Source organism: Cavia porcellus, unplaced genomic scaffold, assembly GCF_034190915.1.
Source record: "Cavia porcellus strain 051 isolate PalLab524CR breed Dunkin Hartley unplaced genomic scaffold, mCavPor4.1 scaffold_13, whole genome shotgun sequence".
Classification (NCBI taxonomy): Eukaryota; Metazoa; Chordata; class Mammalia; order Rodentia; family Caviidae; genus Cavia; species Cavia porcellus.
The window spans coordinates 4341622-4362600 of record NW_026947496.1 but is presented as its reverse complement, the minus strand read 5'-3'; the positions used below and the strand labels follow the sequence as shown (position 1 = coordinate 4362600).

At 40.1% G+C, this 20979-nt stretch overlaps 1 protein-coding gene across 1 annotated transcript; it reads left to right on the top strand.

The window, feature by feature from the left end:
• The first annotated feature begins 314 nt into the window (after window positions 1–314).
• On the top strand, window positions 315–7989 carry LOC111754958 (prolactin). The gene is made up of 5 exons (XM_023562137.2): window positions 315–435; window positions 2705–2880; window positions 4268–4375; window positions 5391–5570; window positions 7798–7989. The coding sequence occupies exons 1-5, from the start codon at window positions 315–317 to the stop codon at window positions 7987–7989; spliced, it is 777 nt and encodes a 258-aa protein (XP_023417905.1).
• The last annotated feature ends 12990 nt before the right edge of the window (window positions 7990–20979 follow it).

Sequence of the window (20979 nt, the reverse complement as noted above, 5' to 3'; positions counted from 1 at the left end):
GCTCACATGCAGTGGTTCCTTGGGGTATGAATGTAATTTATTTTATGATTTTGGGAAAGAGATCTGTTTGTATTTGTATGAGGGATGGTGGCTGTGCTTGCTTTGTCCCGCAATGTGGAGAATGCGAAGGGAAGCAAAATTTTGCCAAAACCTTCGTTTGTGAAGTGGTGTGTGAACAGCAGCATTTGAGATACAGGTATTCCTATATCTTCCTGATTATGAAAAAGAAATACAATACTATTTGATACTGGAAACTATGGAGGCTATGAGACATATAGAGCACTATGTAGAGGGAAGAGAATCTCTGATCAAATATGTTTATGAATTCTTCAAAGGTTCAGAACCAACGTCTGAATTTGGACCAGGGACAGCCAGGCCTACTCCATTCACGTGTGCTTCCTGTCCTGATCATCACCATGAATGCCAACGTGACAGGTATGTGTAACAAGCAATAAGTGCTGGCTTTACTACCATCCTTCATGGGTTGGTGTGAAAATGTAGCTAATGGCAAGAGTTGCCAGGTTTATATGGTTAGGAAGAACCACCCAAATGTTGCCCTGGAAAGCACCTGCACAGGACACAAGAGAACATTTCTGAGGTCCTCCAGTGGTAGAATCCTGCTAGTTTTTGACACGTGGCTATCTTTGGAGACTTTTGCATTAATGCAGGAGCAAGTGGAACAGTGAGGGAGCTTCTGGTGTCTATGAGGTGGAGGACAGGGGACTGCTAAGAACGGATTCCAGAACAAGAAATCATGTAGCTCAAAAGCCAGCAATGGTGAGATTGGAGAACTCTGGACTAGCATAAGACCGCAAGTCATTGAGTCCAATCCTTTCAACATCAAAAGGCAGAACCTAAGCTTTCTGGTTCTCAGGTTCATTTTGTGAATTATGTGACTTTGGTCAACCTAATGAAACTTTCATTTCTGAAGCCACAATCTGACAGTGATGGCAGTGGTGTATCTTACTTGGTTTTATTAGTTTGTACAATGTCCATTCAAAAGGAAAAGCAGGACAGTGTTAAATAATTGCACTGAGTAAGTGACTTTGTCAGAAAAATAAATAAGAATTAGTCATAAAATACTTATGATATGAAGAAGAAATGTATTAATCTGCTTATTGCAGACTGTAAAACTCTCTGATGACAAATACATGTGCTAATGGTAAGTGCATGTATTCAGTGATGAGCTTCTTAAAGTTCCAACTCAGTTTCCCCATCTCTAAGGCAATTTTCTATTACAAATCCACATAAAATTTTGCATTTGGCTTTGGTCGACCTAATGAAACTTTATTATATTAATATATTAGTATGTCAGTTATACTAATATATTAGTATAACAAGCACACATTTACGTTTTTGAATCATTGCAATTAGTGATATTATATACTAAAACTGTATATGGAAAACTAAAACTATAACATATGAATGACTGCATGTTGTTTTAATTTTACAAATCAGTTGTTATTTAGTTCAACATCGAAACAAATATATTTATATTTGTCTCTTTATTTCTTTACATATTTACCTGAGTAATTATTCATATATAAATCTATAATACTTGTCTAGATTTACCTTGCAGAATTCCATCTTCATTTATCAAAATTTATTAGAATTCAGTTTCTTGATGATAAAACTTTAACATAAGCAATTTTCTTGGAATAGCATTGCTGAAGGTAAAAAGTATTTTTAATTTTGTAGCTGCCTGCTCTCTTTTTCCTTTTGGGGTTGACAATTATTGCTATGCTAGTGCTCTACACCATTCCTTCAGACCCGCCTCTGATCACTGTGAAAGATTGTGATGTGAGAGTTATGTAGAGTGGAGGAAGTGGATACAGTTAAACTTCTGAGCATCCCTGTCACTCACCACCCTAGCACAGAGGAGTTTGTCATAAGATATAATAACAAACCCTGTAACGGTCCCTGTGGCACAGGTGCAGCCTAGAGTCCCACAGGTGTGCATGACGCAAGTGCAAGGACCACAACATCAGTATGCTGCCTCTCCTGCCTGGTAATAACAGAGTGTGGAAAGTCACTTACCCTGTGATTCCTCTGCATAATTCGACGCTGTTTACAATGAAGGCACATTCTCTCTCCCATGGTTATTGTAAAACCCAAATTAAAAATAGTATCTAAAACATCTGGCACTTTCTAGCAAATGCATCAGATTTTTATAGTGAGTAAAACATTCCTATTCATGCCACCATTTTTATAACAGGATTCTGTTCTTTCTGAGTACTAGCAAGCACATATGTTTTCTTCAAAAGCACGAAAATAAAAGAAACAAGTGCATTGTGGTGTAGGTATCATGTCAGTGTGTGAAATACAAACATCAGATAGTGAGTGAAAGAATTTTAAGCTCCTACAGTGCCTGACAGCTTGAAATCTACAGAAACTCTCTCCAAACTGAGCTATGTTAACAGGTGGCTAGGCAGTCCTTACCATAATTAACCTAAGTTCCTATAGTTTGCAAACTACAGAACACTCCTGGGAGAAACATAAAAAAGCAGGAAGTCCCTCAGTTTTCCAACTCTGTCTCCATGCATGTGTCTATGTAAGTGTAGTGAATGGTGCCAAGTCTTCCAGTCCCAGGAAATTAGAGAACCAAATTAGAGAGCCAGGAGGGTTAAGATTCCAAAATAAGGGTTACCTGTAGAGACTTTGGAAATCTGATTATCAAGAGAAGTGCGTGTCTTGGTTTAACCAGGGTCACTTACAATGCTGCTGCTGATGTCAAGCCTGCTACTGTGGAAAAATGCGGCCTCTCAGTCTAATTATACCACTAGCACTGGCTCCAACATGACCATCTCGAAACTGCTTAATCGTGCGACCATTCTGTCAAGCCACATCAGTCTCCTCTCTTCAGAACTGTACAAGGAATTTGTAAGTACCTTTCTATTTGCTCTTATTAATAGGAGACATCCCAATAATGCTGGGCAAAGACTACAATTTAAACAGGACAACCTCTTCATTTAAATTTAAAATAATAGTGATTAATGTGTTTAAAGAAAGCAGGAAACCAATAAAAGGTAGAACACCAAAGAAGGAAATGTTCATAGACTTATGACTTGCAAAAAGTGTAATGCTTTTTAAAAGAAAACCATCCTTACTTCACTTCATCCTTCAAAATATATTATTTGGACATACATCATTTTCACTGTGGGCTTTGGAAGCATGCTGGTTCCTTCCTCTAGTCCACAGAGACAATCCATGAGCTTTCCTCACTGAGTGCACCACAGATGTCCAAAACATGGGAACAGCTCAACAGAGAACTGAGTAGATCAAGCATTATTGAACTAAAATGATTTCTTGTCAGATGGAAAGAAATCTAAATTTCTGAAGTACCAAACACACGTAAGCAGTGAGCCAAGATTTCTATTGTATGATAACAGGTTTGGTTTAGTGGTGATCCTGGCTCGTGTTTCCAGATAAAGTCAATTTTAACAGTGTGTACTGTGTCCAACAAGGTCAGCGCTGCAGTGGATGGGGGGTTAGGGCTAAGGACAGAAAGGGACTGGTCAGAGAACTGGCTCATGTTTGTGATATATTCACATCACACAATTCTGTTATGCATCACTGTCTTCTCTTTTGCCAGATATGACTTGCCTTGAGTATTACTCAAAACCTTCCTGAAATTTCCTCTCAACTTTCACAAAGCTTGCTTATTTCTAGTCTTTGTGATCTACTAGTATTAAATCTCAATCTGTTCCTTCAAATTTCATCTAATGTTTTGCTTGTTTTATGATTTAAATTTTTTACAATAAAAAATTATACTGTAAATTGGTGATGAATTAGAGAGTTAGATGAATGTAGAATAAGAATTAACTGAGGGAAAACTGTATTGTTTATTTTTACTTAAGGAAAGTATACCAGTTTGGACCCTAGAGAAACAAGAGGTTAAATAGGTAAATATAGACTCATATGTATAACTACCTTTGGGTCAAATGCTAGAAGAAAGTATTATGTAACAGGTACCTTTAGCAGTTTTGCTGGTTTTCACGGTTGTGTTCCATATTTAAGTTAAAGGAAGACTGTAAAATAAAGGCATAGAAATTAGAAGAGGGTAGGAGATCAAAAAACAGTATGGGAAACAAATTTCCAGAGCTAATGGAAAATTAGGTAAAAATGGTAAGTTCCTAACTCAATTTTCAGTCTTCTTGCAGCCCTCCTTTGGAGCCAATTACACATGCATTAAATTTCACCACATTAAGTGAATATATTCCTATTTTCACTCTTAAACCCAGCTCACTGGATTTCCTCTTGGTTCCAGGTAGCCCGATACTCTCTGGACATAGACATCTTTTCAGTGTTAAGGAAAAGGTGCCACACAGCCTCAATCGCCACCCCGGGTGACAAGGAAGAGACCCTGAAGATGAAGGTGAGTCCTGCACAGCACCACCAGCAACCAGGAGCCAGTGTCGGGCTATTCAGGCTGTAGGCTCTAAGGGGCGCTGTGGTCTGTGGTGGCAGGAGCAACACTGCAGAGCAGAGCAGCTGGATAGGGAGCAGTGAGGCAATCACACTGTACCTGGAATCCCCTAGGAAAATCCAGTGCTGAATAAACACTGCAAGATCTGTAAGCTGGAAATGCAGATGATCTTACCTCAACCAACACCCACATCTAGGATTTTATGTGAGAAACGCGTGTGCAGTTTACCCAGTGCAGGGTAGCATGGCTCCTACATGTGTGGTGAGTGGTTCCAGTACTGACCCTGCTACCCTGCACCATCTCTATGGCCCTGGCTTCTCTCCCCTTCTGCTTCTGCTCCTGCAGTGCCCACTCCTTCAGTGCACACTTGCTCTGGGCCCTGGCCCTGTCTCCACTGAGAGTCACCCCACTGCAACTGTACCCTTTGATATCATGACACCATGCTCACAGGTGCGACTCTGGCCTCTGCTCTGACGATAGCAGAGCAAACCTATCAAACCTTCACAATTTATCCATGCTCTATTTTCTCTTGTTAGAACCATACTTTTTGGATTTTCTGCCATAGACACAGTGTTAACAAGATTTTAATTAAAACACAAAATTCTAGAGGGAAAACAATGTTGTGAAATTATCATTTAGAAATCCTGTTAAAATATTTCTTCTTATCAGCTACTTTCATGTGATTGTTTTACTGTGGCAACTTTCCTTAACTTGAAAATTTTGAAAGCATCTATAAGGTTAGGGTTTAGCTTTGTGGTGTAAGCACCAGTTTAGCAAACCCAACAAATGTCGTGAGTTCGATCCCTGGTACCAAAGCACAAAATAGCATCTATGACATATAGAAAAATTTTATACACATACTGGAAACTTCTATCAGTTTTTCAGTTGGCCTTTGTGAACAAAGGTCACTTGTAACTAACCTTTGTCTCACTTCTCTTATGGCGTGCTCCAACCTGGTGATCAGGAGAGGGACCTGATTATCCTGATGATCCACTTGATGCTCTCCTGGGAAGACGCTATGTGTCACATGAAGGCCCAAGGAGTTCACCTGCCAAATATTCCTCTCAGTTTCATGCAGAAAGCTGAGTTAATACAGCAAAAAATATGGCAACTTCTACAGGGGCTGACGATAATCGCTAGGCAGGTGGGTAGCTCCTGATGATTCCTTGGTTTTCCGGATCCCTGCTGCATTAGGAAGTAGAGTGACATCCCTTGCTGTGCAGAAATAACATTTAGCCTGAATGTTACACCTTCCAGTCTGCTAATCCACAGAGCCAGAGGCATAGGCAGCAGTGTAGGAACCAACTTCAAGGGGTCTCAGGACTCTCACTGCTGAGGGGGCCACCCCCACTGCAGGAAGTACCCAGGACTGTCTCTTCATGGTTAGTTACACATTTTTCCTGAGAAGAAATTCACACAAGGACACCTGAAAGAAGTGTATCCCTCAAAGTGTTCTAGGACTCCAACACTGAAATTCTGTTTTATGCTCACACCAAACTTCGGTGAAACCTTGGGGGCCAGGATAATTGCTTCTGTTCATGATCTAAAAGCACCTTGTACACCCAAGCAGGGAGAAGAAAGCCAGTAGTGATCAGGTGATGTTTGGGCATACACTGATTATATTGCAAGGCATCACTGCTTTATGGGGTTGAAATTCAGCAGACATGTTTACTCATCTTGCAGAATACTCACAGGCCAAGCTAGTCACAATCACATGTGTACTGTATTTAGTGGGAAAGGAAAATACCCATATCGGTTGCAAGGTAAGTCCAACATCCGCAATACTGAAGACAATGAAAAGGCCATAGCATGAAAACTTTAAGCCAGTAAGGTGAATTTTTCCCTGAAATGTGCTTTATTTTATAATTCATACAGTGTTATCTTAAACTATTTTGGGGTTTGTAAGTTAAAACTCATACTGTTGCATTAAATCACCTCAGTCAATTTGTCATAGCTTTACTAAATCACCTCTCCATTCATGTAGGACAATTTTAACAACAGCACAGTAACAGGCAAGCAGCTTTATGAAGTTCTCAGAAAGAATTATTCATGAAAATAAAAATTCAGGATTACACCAATGGTAACATAAGCAATGATGTATTTCACTGTTTATGTTCTAAGCACTTGATAATAGCACCGTGTTGTCATTATCATGAAAGACAATTACCTGCAACTCATAAACACACTATAATGGAACGAATATATTAACTGAGGTAAATAGAAACTAAACACTTTTTTCTAGCTTATTTCCTTCGTTACTATGAATCAAATTCAGTTATCACTAATTTGTTCTGGAATGCTTCACCTTCTGTTCACTGCTCCTCTCAATTATTCATTTGTTCTTGTTTGTATCTTGACAGTTTGTTAGAAAATTTTCTGTTATTAACCACACAACAAAAGTAAAAACAAGAGCCCACAGAAACAAAACAAATGTAGGTAATCAGCATAGACACAGGTGCGCATAGACAAACACTCCTTCAATTGAAATAAAAAGTTTTTGCACGCTTTAGGAGACAGTTCAGTAGTTGAGGGTCTGCCATTACCCAGATTTGTTCTTACAAGTTTTAGGCATTTCCTGACATTTTTGCAGACTTATGGATGGATTCAGGTCCCAGAAATCTCTGGATATTCTCACGTAGAGGCTGTGAGCCTAGCAGACCCACTGATTTTATGTTGCACTAAGCTGCATTTTTTGGAAGCAGCATCCTGTCCCCACTCATACAGCGGACTCCTGCCAGGCAGGGCTTCTGCCTGTACCCTCCTTCTCTCAGATGTTAATTCCAGTGTCTCAAGGGAAAGCAGGTGCTCCTCACTGAAACCTGGTAAGGGACATTTTTGGATGGATTGAGACACTCATATCTTCTTTGGCCTGGTTGAGTGAGTGTACCTTAAAGCACCAAGTGCTCATCATCTCTAAGTTGTTTATTTCTCTAGACACTATGAGAACAATAAGCAACAAAACTACACAGTGAGCTATCAGAAGAGATAAAATGCAATGGGGTCATCTGGAACAAATTTCAGGAAATGTCAGCATTCCTTGAGGGAAAACATGGCAACTGTCCACCGTATTGTCTGTGTGTCAAATGCACCTAAACCCCATCAGCACCTTTCTGGATGTTCATTTCTCTGCTCCTACAGGAGCTCACTTCATCTGCCATTACATGCATTGCAGGAAAAGGACAGATGGCTTCTGTTTCTAGCTTTTTGATGGCTAATAGCTTTACTATATCCTATGTGAGATACATGAAAACCAATGTCTTTGGCCAAAGGTTTGCATTGTCATCTATTTTCAAGTCCTAATAATCAAAAGGATCAAAGACAAAAAGTATCAATATTGTGAGCAATATGTTGTTTCTCTCTTTGGTGACTAGGTTGACCTTCAATTCAAAGACTATGGGGAACATGCTCTCTGGAATGAACTCCCGCTCCTGATGTCAACTGATGCAAGAGTTTCAAGGCAAACATTTTACCAACTGTGCCACTGCCTGCGCAGGGATACTGATAAAGTTCACACTTTCCTAAGGGTCTTAAATTACCAAATCACCCATGAAAGGCAATCCTAAACCCATATCCATGCCTAGTATTCTGAGATGCCTCTTAATGATCCATGTGTTGGAAAGATTCTTTTGTTTTTACATAATTTCGTGTATGCTTTGGAGTAATGGTGTAAGTTGTCCCTTCTCAAAAAATAAAAAACTGAATATTTCATATTGTCAAAATATTAGAAGTCAATGTGTCGAAATTGCTTTCCCTTGTTTAATTGAAACCTCCCCAAAATATAGCACTACAGTTGAGTAATTGATATCAATTGATACTGTTTCTCTGTGAAAAGGATCTACTTCTCTACTTCCAATTTTCTAACTTAGAGGGAGGAGAAAATGAAAAAAGGATAAAAAAAAGGAATTGGGATGTGTTACATTCACACATCAAATACACACAAGGAACCTACTACTGCACACATGTACCAATAAACTACAATTAAAAGACAATTCTCACAATTAAGAGAAACTAATCTTGAAACTAAGATGATTAATAATTTATTTTACATTTACAGTGAATTAATGGGAGTACATTAATTGGATTTGTGATCATCAAAGTGTGAAGTCATTCCACTCATACCATAAAGCCCAGTTAACTCTCAAACCATTTGTGAAAATCAGCTAACATTTCCAATACTTTGAGTCACAGTGCAGGTTTTATTGTAAATGCCCCTAAATAGCATAAGACTTGATGAACAGAAGATCAATTTGCCTGACACAAATGTGATTTCAGTAACATATGCATTCAGCCATGTTCCACTGCACGCCTAGTTCTTCCTCTTCAGCTTGGAAACACTCCATGTGCTCCATTCACTCTGAGCCTACAGAGGCAATTCAGTCAAGTTCTAACTCCATCCTACACTCAGTTATGAGTATAACTCCTTCTGTGGTGGCTTAGTGATACAGCAGAGAATGTCAATGTAGTTTATTTCTACAAGGTTTCCACCCTACTTCTTAAACTTTTCTTCTCCGACTGAGGTATAGTTGAGTAGACAGGCATAAGAAATGAAAAGATTTGGTATTACAGACATGTGCGGAGGTTTCATACCCCTCCCATTGCTGCCAAATACGTACTTTGATCTCCCTCTCAGTGACAAGTGGGTCTCATGTGGGCAGCACTTGTGGGTCTCCAAGGCTCTCATCAGTGGGAATATCTCTTGTCCAGTGTCTACACCACAGAATTGTACTGACTGGAATTTCCTGTGGACTGCACACCTCTGACACCTGCAGAATCCCTTCCAGTCTCTAGCAAAGTCCTCCAAGCCTGAAGGTACCAGGCAGAAGACAATGGGAATGAGATCAGCCAGGTATCACTGGACTCCCAGGAAAGTCACCCATCATCTCCACTCCAAGCTATGGAGTGGCATGCATAATGGAACCCTTTCGGGTTTCACACATTCTCCTCTCTCCTTGTTCTTGTGGACATTCAGGGAATCCAGATGTTGAATTCAATCACAGACATTGAATGAGAATGAGACGGCACTCTGCTTTTCTGTCTAAACCAGTGGATAATTATTTCCTCCTACAACTGCCTAGGGTATCAGCTTTGAACATGCTTCATCACTAGACTTAACTATATCGTGTCCTCATCCACAAAATGCCTGTCTTTTACTGACTAAGCTTTTAAAGAGTTGACTGGACACATGCAGTTTGGCTTTGAGTGATCTGATAGGAGGGCTTCACCATGGACATCTCTCCTTGCGATGAAGAGGGCATTGTATCTCTGCGGTATTTCCTAAGTGTTCCAGACAGTTGATGATGGGGTTCATACAATTCAACATCCTCATAGACAAGAAAGTACATAGAGGGACGGATTACCGGAGAAAAACAGGGATGGGAGGGAGGAAAGAAAGAAAGACAAATGAAACAAAAAAGGAAAGCTAGGTTGGGACAGATAAAACACTGTTGGGGATCTACACTGATGGAAAACACAAACCTATGTTAATATTATCCCTCAAAGCTAGTACTATCACATATCCTCATTTATCTTTTTTTCCCTTTATTGTTTCTTTCCAAATCTTTTTGTTCATGTTAGAAACACAATGCTAATCAGCTGAGTTTCTACAGCTCAAGAGGGAGTCACAGTTTTCCACCTTTACACATTGGAATTCAAGGCAATTTTTGAAAAATTATTTAAAAACCGAAAAATGATATTTTTTCCTGTAATTATAGGAAAATTTTCTAGTAATTGTTCCCTCATAGAAAAGTTTATTACTACTGAGTTTTGCATCTATCTTTAAATTTTATGGCTCAAAATTTCAGAAAGCAGCAGAATCCTCTGCCCCAAACCAAATTATCGCCAGTCTCATTCTTCCTGACAATAAGAACATTGTTTACTTCCTCATATTGCTGTCTTTTTACTTTAAAATTCAGAAGAAGAAGAGTAAACATGAGTATCCTTTTTTTTTCAGGTTTTTTTTTGGTATTGTATTTCTGATTTTACATCACTCCCATTAATTTGTAAATATTTCCAAAATCAAGAAAGACTTTATAAGGGGTTAAATTAGGCAAGAAATGAGACTGTAATAGTACAAAATCTAAGTGTGCTACCTTAACCCAGCTGCAGCATCGTGCATTATGCTCTTGTAAAGTGCTCATCTCTAATACAATTGGACAACTTCAGGTAATCCACCATAGGGTGTTGCCAAAAGACCTCTACTTGCCTTTGACACAGAAATGGAGCAATCTACTGTTAAGATATGCCTGAGCAGATCATGGCACTTCTGCGGAGTTAACATGCGCCTAGAAAGGTGGATGTTTGAGAAATGGGCAGCAACTGACCCTTTCAGTCAAGTGACTGTGTTTTCCTTGTCTTTGGATTTGCAAGAACAGTTAGTTTTCAACATATGATTCTAGTATCCAACAGTCCCAGTAGTGTTGTAAACAGAGTTAGGGTTACTCCAGAAAATCCACAGTGCTCCAAGAGCAAATCACACCGGCTGGGCAGCATAAGGTTTCCTTTTTTTTTTTTTTTTATTTAAGAGGAAAAAGACAAAACCACACAACAAACCAAAGTGGTGTAAGGGTACACGTAATACAGAACTACAAAAAAACAAAACAAACAAACAAACAAACAAAAACCATAACAGTAAGAAATCACCTGTTAGTAGATAACATATTATCATCTTGGAAATAGTTCCTCAAATCACAGTATCAAAGAATACAAGGTGGACATTCAAACAGGGAGACTGCAAACAGCTGTGTTCAATGATCCAAAAACATTGATATAGTCAGCTATTTAACACCCCTAAACACACTTGCTGTTATATCCGTTAGAGCTCTTTTTCTTTTTTTTTTTCCCTCTCTTTTTTCCAACAAAATTTACACATTTTGGATTTTATTACTCCTTAGTGCTTATTACTTTTTTTTGGTGGTGGTGGGGGGGAGAATACAGTCAAATATGGCAAAACAAAGCTGTCAGTCAATACCAAGGATAGACATAGCACATGGTGTAGAACAGAGTACAAGTTTATCAACAATGGTTATCAACGTTGTCCCTTGTTTCCTTAAAAAGAATTGTCTATCTCATTAGATATTATAAAGTTGGACAAAACAGTAGAGAACAAGACCAATAAAACTTAGGCATTGTAAACATTACAGGACTTCCAAAGAAGACAATAGTCAAACCAGAATGGGTATCTTAGTGAATCTTATTGTCTTCAAAGTAGTTGCCTATGTCTTCAAACTTGATACTACCATATAGAATGGAACAGAGTCTAATCAGTCAAAACAAGATCATGGGAGTACTACAGGACTTCACAACAAGTTAATAGGAAATCAAAAAGAGTTACTATTTATATATCCTAATTTTTTGAATTTTTTCTTTAATTAAGACAAACATAAGAAATGACTAAGTAATTTTTTTAAAACAATAAGGGGGAGATTGAGATAAAACAGGACATAACAATATAACAATAGAGGTCACAGCATGACTGTTTCAACAACCTAGTACTTCACCACCATATAACCTGACTTAATAGTAGTTACCATAGTGTATTTTCCTTGAAATATTTGGATAAAACTTCATATACTCTAGCTTCAAATATTTCCATATCAAGAAGCCCAGAATAAAGCCTTTCTAATTAATGAGTGAAAACTTTATAAGGCTTCAAGGCCACCTAATGGGGAATCATGATTACCACATATTTTTATATATTTGAATCATTACTTATATTAGGGAAACTATTCGGTATTCACACATGCGAGATTGATTTATTTCACTTATGAGTATGGTCTCAAGCTGCGCCCATTTATTGATAAATATCTCAATGTGATCCTTCTTTATAGCTGAATAATACTCCATTGTATAGAAATACCACAAGTTTTTTATCCATTCCTCAGTTGATGGACACTTGTGTTGTTTCCAAGATCTGGCAATTACAAATTGTGCTGCTATAAACATAGGTGCACATATATCACTGTGGTATGATGCTTTCAGTTCTTCTGGGAATATGCCTAGAAGTGGAATAGCTGGAATAAATGGGATATCCAGTCCCAACTTTTTGAGAAATCTCCAGACAGATCTCCACAAAGGCTGTACCAGTCTACACTCCCACCAGCAGTGCAGGAGAGTTCCTTTTTCCCCACAGCCTCTCCAGCATTTGTTGTCGGTTTTCTTGATCCTGGCCATTCTTTCAGGAGTGAGATGGTATCTCAGTGTGGTTTTAATTTACATTTCTCTAATGACCAATGATGATGAGCATTTTTTCATGTATTTATTTTCCATTTGCATTTCTTCATCTGAGAATTGCGTATTCATCTCAGATGCCCATTTTTGGATTGGATCTTTGAATTTTGGAGGTCTGAGTTTCTTTAATTCTTTATATGTTTTAGATAAGAGTCCCTTGTCTGAGAGAGAGTTCACTAAAATCTTTTCCCAGTTTGTGGGTTTTCTTTTCACTATGCTGGAGATTTCTTTTGACATGCAGAAACTTTTTAATAAGAAGTGGTCCCAGTTATTGATTCTGGGAAGTATTTCCCGTGCGGTTTGAGTCCTGTTCATGAATTCTTTACCTACTCCTATGTCTCCAAGGTTTCTACCTAATTTGTCTTCCAATAGATTTAGTGTTTCTGTTTTAATATTCAGATCTTTGACCCATTTAGATTTTAATTTAGTACATGGTGATAGACATGGGTCTAGCTTTAGTTTTCGGCAAATGGAGAGCCAGTTTTTCCAGCACCATTTATTAAAGAGACTGTCATTCTTCCAGTGAACCTGCTTGTCTCCTTTATCAAAGATAAGGTGGTTGAGTGTGTTTGTAGTTGTGGTTCTATCTTCTAATCTATTCCACTGATCTTCGGCTCTGTTTTGATTCCAATACCATGTTGATTTTACTACTGTTGCTTTGTAGTATAACTTCAAGTCAGGGATTGTGATGCCTGCTGCTTTGTCTTTGCTGCTTAGAATTGCCTTTGCGATTCTAGGTCTCTTCTGGTTCCAGATGAAATTTAGGAGTGATTTCTCTAGATCTATAAGGTATGTTGATGGTATTTCTATTGGGATTGCATTGAATCTGTATAACAGTTTTGGGACAGTGGCCATTTTCACAATGTTTGTTCTTCCTATCCATGAGCAAGGGATGTCTTTCCATTTTCTGAGATCATCTTCAATTTCCTTTTTCAGTGTATTATAATTTTCACTGTATAAGTCTTTCACTTCTTTAGTAAGAGTAATTCCTAAATATTTCATTTTTTGCTTGCTAATGTGAATAGTCCAGTTTCTCTTATTTCCCTCTCTGTAATTTTGTTGTTCGTGTTTAGGAATGCTATTGATTTCTGAGTATTGATTTTGTATCCAGCCACATTACTGAATTTATTTATTGTATCTAAGAGTCTTTCAATGGAGTTTAGGGGTCTTCTATGTAGAGTATCATGTCATCTGCAAACAATGATAATTTAACTTCTTCTTTTCCTATCTTTACCCCTTTTATTTCTCTTTCTTGCCTAATTGCTCTGGCTAGTACTTCCAGTACTATATTAAATAGGAGTGGTGATAAAGGACATCCTTGTCTTGTGCCCGATTTTAAAGTAAAGGCTTTCAATTTTTGGCCATTTAGTATGATGCTGGCTGTTGGTTTGTCATAAATGGCCTTTATTATATTGAGGTAAAGACAATTTATTCCAATTTTCTGTAAAGTTCTTATCATGAATAAGTGTTAGACCTTATCGAAGGCTTTTTCTGCATCTATAGAAATGATCATGTAATTCTTATTTTTGGCTTTATTGATATGGTGGATTACATTTATTGATTTGCATATGTTGAACCATCCTTGCATTCCTGGGATGAATCCCACTTGGTCATGGTGTATAATCTTCTTGATGATTTGCTGGATCCTATTTGCCAATATTTTATTGAGGATTTTTGCATTTGTGTTCATTAGGGAGATCGGTCTATAGATCTCTTTTATAGTTGGGTCTTTCTCAGGTTTTGGTACTAGAGTAATATTTGCTTCCAGGAATGACTTAGGAAGGATTGCTTCCCTTTTAATTTCATTGAATAGTTTGAGGAGTGTTGGCATTAGGTCTTCTTTATATTTCTTGTAGAATTCTGCAGTGAATCCATATGGGCCTGGGCTCTTCTTGGTGGGAAAGGTCTTAATTACATTTTCAAGTTCATTAGCAGAGATTGGGTTATTCAACAGTTTTATATCCTCTTGATCTAGCTTTGGTACTTCATATGCTTCTAAGAATCTGTCTATTTCTTCTGTGTTATCAAACTTTTGAGAGTAGAGGTTTTCGAAATAGGTGTTGATGATCCTCTGTATTTCTATTGGGTCTGTAGTGATTTCTCCTTTTTCATTTCTTATTGCATGAATTTGAGCTTTTTTCCCCCCTTTTTTAATAAGGTTGGCTAGGGGCTTATCGATTTTATTTATTCTTTCAAAGAACCAACTCTTTGATTCGTTGATTCTTTGGATTGTTTTCTTAGTCTCTATTGCATTGATTTCTGCTCTGATTTTTATAATTTCCTGTGTTCTTTTGGCTTTGGGCTTGACTTGCTCTTCTTTTTCTAGCTGTTTGAGGTGTAGCATCAAGTTATTTATTTGTATTCGTTCTGTTTTCCTGATGTGGGAACTCAGTGCAATAAATTTTCCTCTCAGAACGGCTTTCATTGCATCCCACAGATTCCAGTAAGTTGTATCTGCATTTTCATTTTCTTTTAGGTATTGTTTAATTTCTTCTTTAATTTTTTCTGTGACCCACTGATTACTCAAGAGTGTGTTATTTAGTTTCCATGTGTTTGCGGAATTTTTGCAGTATCCTTTGTCATTAATTTCTAATTTCAGAGCGCTGTGATCCAATAATATGCAAGGGATGATTTCAACTCTTTTGCATTTGTTTAAATATGTTCTGTGAGCTAATATATGGTCTATTTTAGAAAATGATCCATGTACTGCTGAGAAGAATGTGTATTCTGATGTTGTTGGGTGGAATATTCTGTATATGTCTATCAAACCCATTTGTTCACAGGTGTGATTCAGTTCTGTTATTTCTTTGCTCATTTTCTGTCTGGTTGATCTGTCCCTTGGTGTCAGTGATGTATTAAGGTCTCCTGTTACAATTGTGTTACTGATAATTTGAGTTTTCATTTCTGTTAATAATTGTTTTATATAACTGGGTGCTCTGGAGTTTGGTGCATATATATTTAAGATAGTTATCTCTTCCTCTTGGAGTTTTCCCCTTACGAGTATGTAGTGACCTTCTTTGTCCTTTATGGTCATTGTTGGTTTAAAGTTCACGTTGTCTGCAAACAGAATGGCTACTCCTGCCTTTTTTAGGATTCCTGCTGCATGAAGAATTGTTTTCCATCCTTTGACTTTCAGTCTGTGAGTATCCTTCTGGGTTAGATGGGTTTCCTGTAAACAGCATATGGTTGGATTTTGTTTCTTGATCCATTCTGCTAGTCTGTTTCTTTTGATTGGTGCATTGAGACCATTTACATTAATGGTTATTACTGTTAAATGCTGGTTAACTGTAGGAATGTTATCTCTCTGCTGTTGCATCTTTATCTTTCTGTTCTGTTTAATTATTTGCTTTGCTTAGTGGTTTTTTCCTTTGTGTATCTAAACTGTCTTTCAATATTTTTTGCAGGGTTGGTTTGGTGTTCATGAAGTTCTTCAGCTGTTCATTGTCATGGAAGTATCGTATTGCACCATCTATTTTGAATGATAGTTTTGCAGGATATATCAGTCTTGGTTGGAAATCATTTTGCTTTAGGATCTGGAATACTTCACTCCATGCTCTTCTTGACTTTATCGTTTGTGCTGGGAAGTCTGCTGTGATTCTGATAGGTTTTCCTTTATAAGTGATCTGTCTTTTCTCTCTGACAGCTTTTAATAATCTATTCTTGTGTTGGATTTCTGAGATGGTGATTATTATATGTCTGGGTGTAGTTTTATTTTGGTTATGACTGTTTGGAGTTCTATATGCTTCACTGATCCTGATGTCAGTGTCTGATCTCATTTTGGGAAATTTTCAGCTATTACTTCTCTAAATGTCCTCCTGACATCCTTCATGTTGTCTCCCTCTCTTTCATTAATCCCTATCATTCTTATGTTATTCTTCTTTGCATCGTCTTGCAGTTGTTGAATTGTTGTTTCCTGATTCCTTGTTATTTTCAAAAGATCTTTCCTTTCCTGTTCACTAGCTGCAATCCTGTCTTCAAGGTCTGAAATTCTATCTTCACTTTCATTAAGGCGGTTTTTACAACTTTCAGTGGAGTTTTTTATTTCCTGTATATCTCTGTGCATCTGCATTATGTATTCTGTTTGTTTCTTATATTGCTCGTCTAGGGATTCTATCTTTTTGTTTAGTTCCTCCAATTTTTTATCTGTGTTTTCTTTAGATACATTTAGAATCTCTTTCATTTCTTTTATCATTTCTTCTTTTATCTGGGAGATTATTTCGAGTTTGAATTTCTTTAAAGCTTCCTGGAGTTGCTTGTCAATTTCAGTGGCTATTGTGTCCGATATATGAGGTGGATGGGATATATTTTCTTCTATATACATCGCTCCTAGGGTTTCTTGAGATGGGCTGGAGGTTTGAGGTTGTAATTTGGTCTTTTGTTTTGTCATTTTCCTATATTTCTGTGTTTCAAGTGTTATTTGAAAGCTTCCTCAGGATCTGTTGAAAATCCCCTTCTATGTTTGGAGCTACTGAGACTCTGGCACTGCACTACCCCAAGCCATTGGGCCTACAGAACCAGTGGCCCTCCTCTACCTGCTCAGAACTCCGCAGTTCCAGACAAGCTGGGCCTCAGGGACACTGTGCGCCCACCTGCCCCTTGGAAGCTCCACAGTTCTTCAATTGCAGCCGGGTTAGGGTACTCACCACAGGCTGCAGTGCTTCAGGAACCTGTTGACACTCCCTGGTTGCAGAGATATCCAGAGTCCTCCAGACACGCAGAGAGGCCGGTGAGGCACCCCAGATCTGCCCAGCTCCTCCTCTGCAGACCTATGGCCAGGCGCGGCAGCTAAACAGGCTGGGCTAGGCTGGTAGTGTGGGCCAGCCCACCTATCAGGAGCTCAGCAGGTCTCCAAGTGAAGGCGGAATGGGGAGGCTGATGTGGAAGCCTCAAACCCACCTCTCCCCTTCACTGCACCTGGAAGCCTGGGGGAACTCCAGCAGTCTGGGCGGAGATATCCAGAGTCCTCCAGACACGCAGAGAGGCCGGTGAGGGCACCCCAGTTCTTCCCAGCTCCTCCTCTGCAGACCTATGGCCATTCACGGCAGCTAAACAGGCTGGGCTAGGCTGGTAGTGTGGGCCAGCCCACCTATCAGGAGCTCAGCAGGTCTCCAAGTGAAGGCGGAATGGGGAGGCTGATGTGGAAGCCTCAAACCCACCTCTCCCCTTCACTGCACCTGGAAGCCTGGGGGAACTCCAGCAGTCTGGGCGGAGATATCCAGAGTCCTCCAGACATGCAGAGAGGCCGGTGAGGGCACCCCAGATCTGCCCAGCTCCTCCTCTGCAGACCTATGGCCAGGCACGGCAGCTAAACAGGCTGGGCTAGGCTGATAGTGTGGGCCCGCCCATCTGTCTGCAGCTCAGCAGGTCTCCTAGTGAAGCCGGAATGGGGAGGCTGATATGGAAGCCTCAAACCCACCTCTCCCCTTCACTGCACCTGGAAGCCTGGGGGAACTCGAGCAGTCTGGGCGGAGATATCCAGAGTCCTCCGGACACGCAGAGAGGCCGGTGAGGGCACCCCAGATCTGCCCAGCTCCTCCTCTGCAGACCTATGGCCAGGCGCGGCAGCCAAACAGGCTGGGCTAGGCTGGTAGTGTGGGCCAGCCCACCTATCGGGAGCTCAGCAGGTCTCCAAGTGAAGGCGGAATGGGGAGGCTGATGTGGAAGCCTCAAACCCACCTCTCCCCTTCACTGCACCTGGAAGCCTGGGGGAACTCCAGCAGTCTGGGCGGAGATATCCAGAGTCCTCCAGACACGCAGAGAGGCCGGTGAGGGCACCCCAGATCTGCCCAGCTCCTCCTCTGCAGACCTATGGCCAGGCGCGGCAGCCAAACAGGCTGGGCTAGGCTGGTAGTGTGGGCCAGCCCACCTATCGGGAGCTCAGCAGGTCTCCAAGTGAAGGCGGAAAGGGGGAGGCTGATGTGGAAGCCTCAAACCCACCTCTCCCCTTCACTGCACCTGGAAGCCTGGGGGAACTCCAGCAGTCTGGGCTGAGATATCCAGAGTCCTCCAGACACGCAGAGAGGCCGGTGAGGGCACCCCAGATCTTCCCAGCTCCTCCTCTGCAGACCTATGGCCAGGCGTGGCAGCTAAACAGGCTGGGCTAGGCTGGTAGTGTGGGCCAGCCCACCTATCGGGAGCTCAGCAGGTCTCCAAGTGAAGGCGGAATGGGGAGGCTGATGTGGAAGCCTCAAACCCACCTCTCCCCTTCACTGCACCTGGAAGCCTGGGGGAACTCCAGCAGTCTGGGCGGAGATATCCAGAGTCCTCCAGACATGCAGAGAGGCCGGTGAGGGTACCCCAGATCTGCCCAGCTCCTCCTATGCAGACCTATGGCCAGGCGAGGCAGCTAAACAGGCTGGGCTAGGCTGATAGTGTGGGCCCGCCCATCTGTCTGCAGCTCAGCAGGTCTCCAAGTGAAGCCGGAATGGGGAGGCTGATATGGAAGCCTCAAACCCACCTCTCCCCTTCACTGCACCTGGAAGCCTGGGGGAACTCGAGCAGTCTGGGCGGAGATATCCAGAGTCCTCCGGACACGCAGAGAGGCCGGTGAGGGCACCCCAGATCTGCCCAGCTCCTCCTCTGCAGACCTATGGCCAGGCGCGGCAGCTAAACAGGCTGGGCTAGGCTGATAGTGTGGCAGCATAAGGTTTCAAACACAGGTAAGCAAAATCTGCTTTCCAGAAGACTGTTCTGCAGTGTGGCAAAAAGAGTTACAAAAGCATAAATTGCTGGTAGATAAAGTTCAGTGAGATAGATGTAGAAAACTCCTGGCTGCTGCAGGGCTGTCCCAGCCATGTCCTCCAGTGCCACTGAGATCAGGTTACAAGGAAGTTGATAAAATTGCTCTGGAATCAAGAGACTCTGCTGGAGCTGGGGACCCAAGTGTCAGACATGGGTGTGAAGCAAGGGGTGGAGCTCTCTGTTGAGGCAGAGCAAGTGCCCAGCATTCACAGAAACCTCACTGCAGAGTGAGCCAGAGACTGCAGGATTAAACATGCATAGGGGTATTTATTCTAAGCAACAAAACATGATCTTGTCTTCACGGGCAGGTTTTTTTTGTTTTCTGCATTTACTATGCTCTCCTCCCTGTCTTACCCTTCCTTCTCTCTCCTCATTTACATATATATATATATATATATATATATATATATATATATGAATATGTGTGTGTGTAGATGTGTGTGTTTAAATATACACGTTTCCTTCTTCAGTACCATAGTACTCTAAGCTTTTTAAGTCGTAGTTCACTGTACCAGCAGTAGGTTCTTAATGATATTTAATTTTCCTTTAATATTAGTTGAGTAGCTGGATAGGATGGCTTATTTTCTTAGTCCTCTCAGTCACCTCTTACTTTTCACTTTCTATACCTTCATTTCCATCCATTTCTCCATCTGTGTTTTCTCTTTTGTTTTATAGTTTCCTTCTGTATGTTACTCACTAAAAATACAAAATATCTCAGGATTATACATAAGAAACTTAATCCAGACTTTTCCTAGCTAGAAGAAACATTTTTCTAGTAAAAAAAAAAAAACAAAACCCAAACTAATCACAATTTGGATAAGTGTTTTCCCATAGTCAGCATGTTAAAGACTTGGAAGCCAGCATCATGCCATGTAGACATGTAAGAATTTTCTATTATTTATGATCTCTGATTCCAGATCCAAACTAGCTCCTCTCCACTCTAGTTTATTAGGCCTTTTTTATCATTTGGAAATGTCATCTTGTTACCTGCTCTTGGTATGGATATTTGTAGAGCTAGGAATTGAAGATGTACCCTAAGTGACTAGATCTTCGTGTATTCATTCAGGAAGCTGACATCCTCCTTCCATGCTCCAAGGACATTAATATGGTATCATCAATACATGGGATGGGTCCGGTAAAAACACCTGCAAAAAGTTACAATAGAATATTCTTTTAAAAAATAATTTTGTAGAGAATTTATCCATTTCTCTTGGCATAAAACAGGGTTTTGTCCTCTAAGAAAATGCCATGTGAAATTAATACATATTCACACGAGGAGGAAACCATTGAAGTCAATGAATAGCTTTTTCTGATAAACACATAAATCCAAGAATGATACTTACTGATCTCTACTGTTACAATTCAGTGTCAAAAGTAAGAATCCATATGAAGTTCCCTAGATCCATTCTCTTATGTTACCCAGTAAAGCAGCCTATCTTCCAATCTTTATTATTCAAGTGAAAAGAAATTTGAGTGTAACTTACTTTGCACATTAAACATCTTAGTTTGTTCATGGGTTCCATGTGCCCCAAGATTTCCCTCATTGTCTTAGCATATTGGCAGATACTTGCAGAATTGCAGTGAAC